This window comes from Chiloscyllium plagiosum, chromosome 10 (genome assembly GCF_004010195.1).
Source record: "Chiloscyllium plagiosum isolate BGI_BamShark_2017 chromosome 10, ASM401019v2, whole genome shotgun sequence".
In the NCBI taxonomy this organism is placed as follows: domain Eukaryota; kingdom Metazoa; phylum Chordata; class Chondrichthyes; order Orectolobiformes; family Hemiscylliidae; genus Chiloscyllium; species Chiloscyllium plagiosum.
The window spans coordinates 55,984,075-55,985,453 of NC_057719.1; the positions used below are offsets into that span (position 1 = coordinate 55,984,075).

Here is a 1,379-nt window from a genome sequence, read left to right on the forward strand (position 1 = left end):
TCACTGTTACTGTCTCTGATCACCAGGAGAATATCCTCACTGTTACTGTCTCTGATCACCGGGAGAATATCCTCACTGTTACTGTCTCTGATCACCGAGAGAACATCCCCACTGTTACTGTCCCTGATCACCGGGAGAATATCCTCACAGTTACTGTCCCTCATCACCGGGAGAATATCCTCACTGTTACTGTCCCTGATCACCGGGAGAATATCCTCACTGTTACTGTCTCTGATCACCGGGAGAATATCCTCACTGTTACTGTCTTTGATCACCGGGAGAATATCCTCACTGTTACTGTCCCCGAGAGAATATCCTCACTGTTACTGTCTCTGATCACCGTGAGAATATCCTCACTGTTACTGTCTCTGATCACCGTGAGAATATCCTCACTGTTACTGTCTCTGATCACCGGGAGAATATCCTCACTGTTACTGTCCGTGATCACCGGGAGAATATCCTCACTGTTACTGTCTCTGATCACCGTGAGAATATCCTCACTGTTACTATCTCTGATCACCGGGAGAATATCCTCACTGTTACTGTCTCTGATCACTGGGAGAATATCCTCACTGTTACTGTCTCTGATCACCGGGAGAATATCCTCACTGTTACTGTCCCTGATCACCGGGAGAATATCCTCACTGTTACTGTCTCTATTCACCGGGAGATTATCCTCACTGTTACTGTCTCTGATCACCGGGAGAATATCCTCACTGTTACTGTCTCTGAACACCAGGAGAATATCCTCACTGTTACTGTCTCTATTGACCGGGAGATTATCCTCACTGTTACTGTCACTGATCACCGGGAGATTATCCTCACTGTTACTGTCTCTGATCACCGGGAGAATATCCTCACTGTTACTGTCACTGATCACCGGGAGAATATCCTCACTGTTACTGTCCCTGATCCCCAGGTGATCCGCGGCCTGCCAGTCCACACTCCGTACCATCTCAGAGCTGGCAACCAACATGCCACAGAGAAGAAGGAGAAAAAGACGAAAAGGAAAGGTAAATAAAGCGAAAGAAAAGAGAAAATGCAAAAATAAAACAAAGAAGAAAAGTAGATGGGAGCAGATGGGCGCCAGGCAAGCAGCCCTGTTACTCTGCCGCCATCATACGCAGATTGAATTTGGTGATCAAATTGTTGCTTCTACCTCCAAAACTGAAAGGAAAGCTAGAGTCAAAACAATTCCCCGGGGTTCCTAACAGTCTCTGCTACAGCAACACAGGGCAGCACAGTGGCTCAGTGCTTAGCACTGTTGCCTCACAGTGCTGACTTAGGCAAGTATATCTTAAGAGTGGCACTTGGAACTCCAAATCCATCAGTTGGTGGGTTGCTTTCGTGACTTCCTGCCCTCCCCACCTGCAGCTACA

At 47.4% G+C, this 1,379-nt stretch overlaps 1 protein-coding gene across 1 annotated transcript; it reads right to left on the reverse strand.

Annotated features, from left to right (window-relative positions):
- Positions 1-271: 271 nt before the first annotated feature.
- On the reverse strand, positions 272-976 carry LOC122553937 (aspartate and serine-rich protein-like). Its single transcript, XM_043698440.1, has one exon. The coding sequence runs from the start codon at positions 974-976 to the stop codon at positions 272-274; it is 705 nt and encodes a 234-aa protein (XP_043554375.1).
- Positions 977-1,379: the final 403 nt, after the last annotated feature.

Bases quoted from the DNA above. Each gene is read 5' to 3' on its own strand.
- LOC122553937 (XM_043698440.1), bottom strand. From the start codon at position 976: ATGTTGGTTGCCAGCTCTGAGATGGTACGGAGTGTGGACTGGCAGGCC.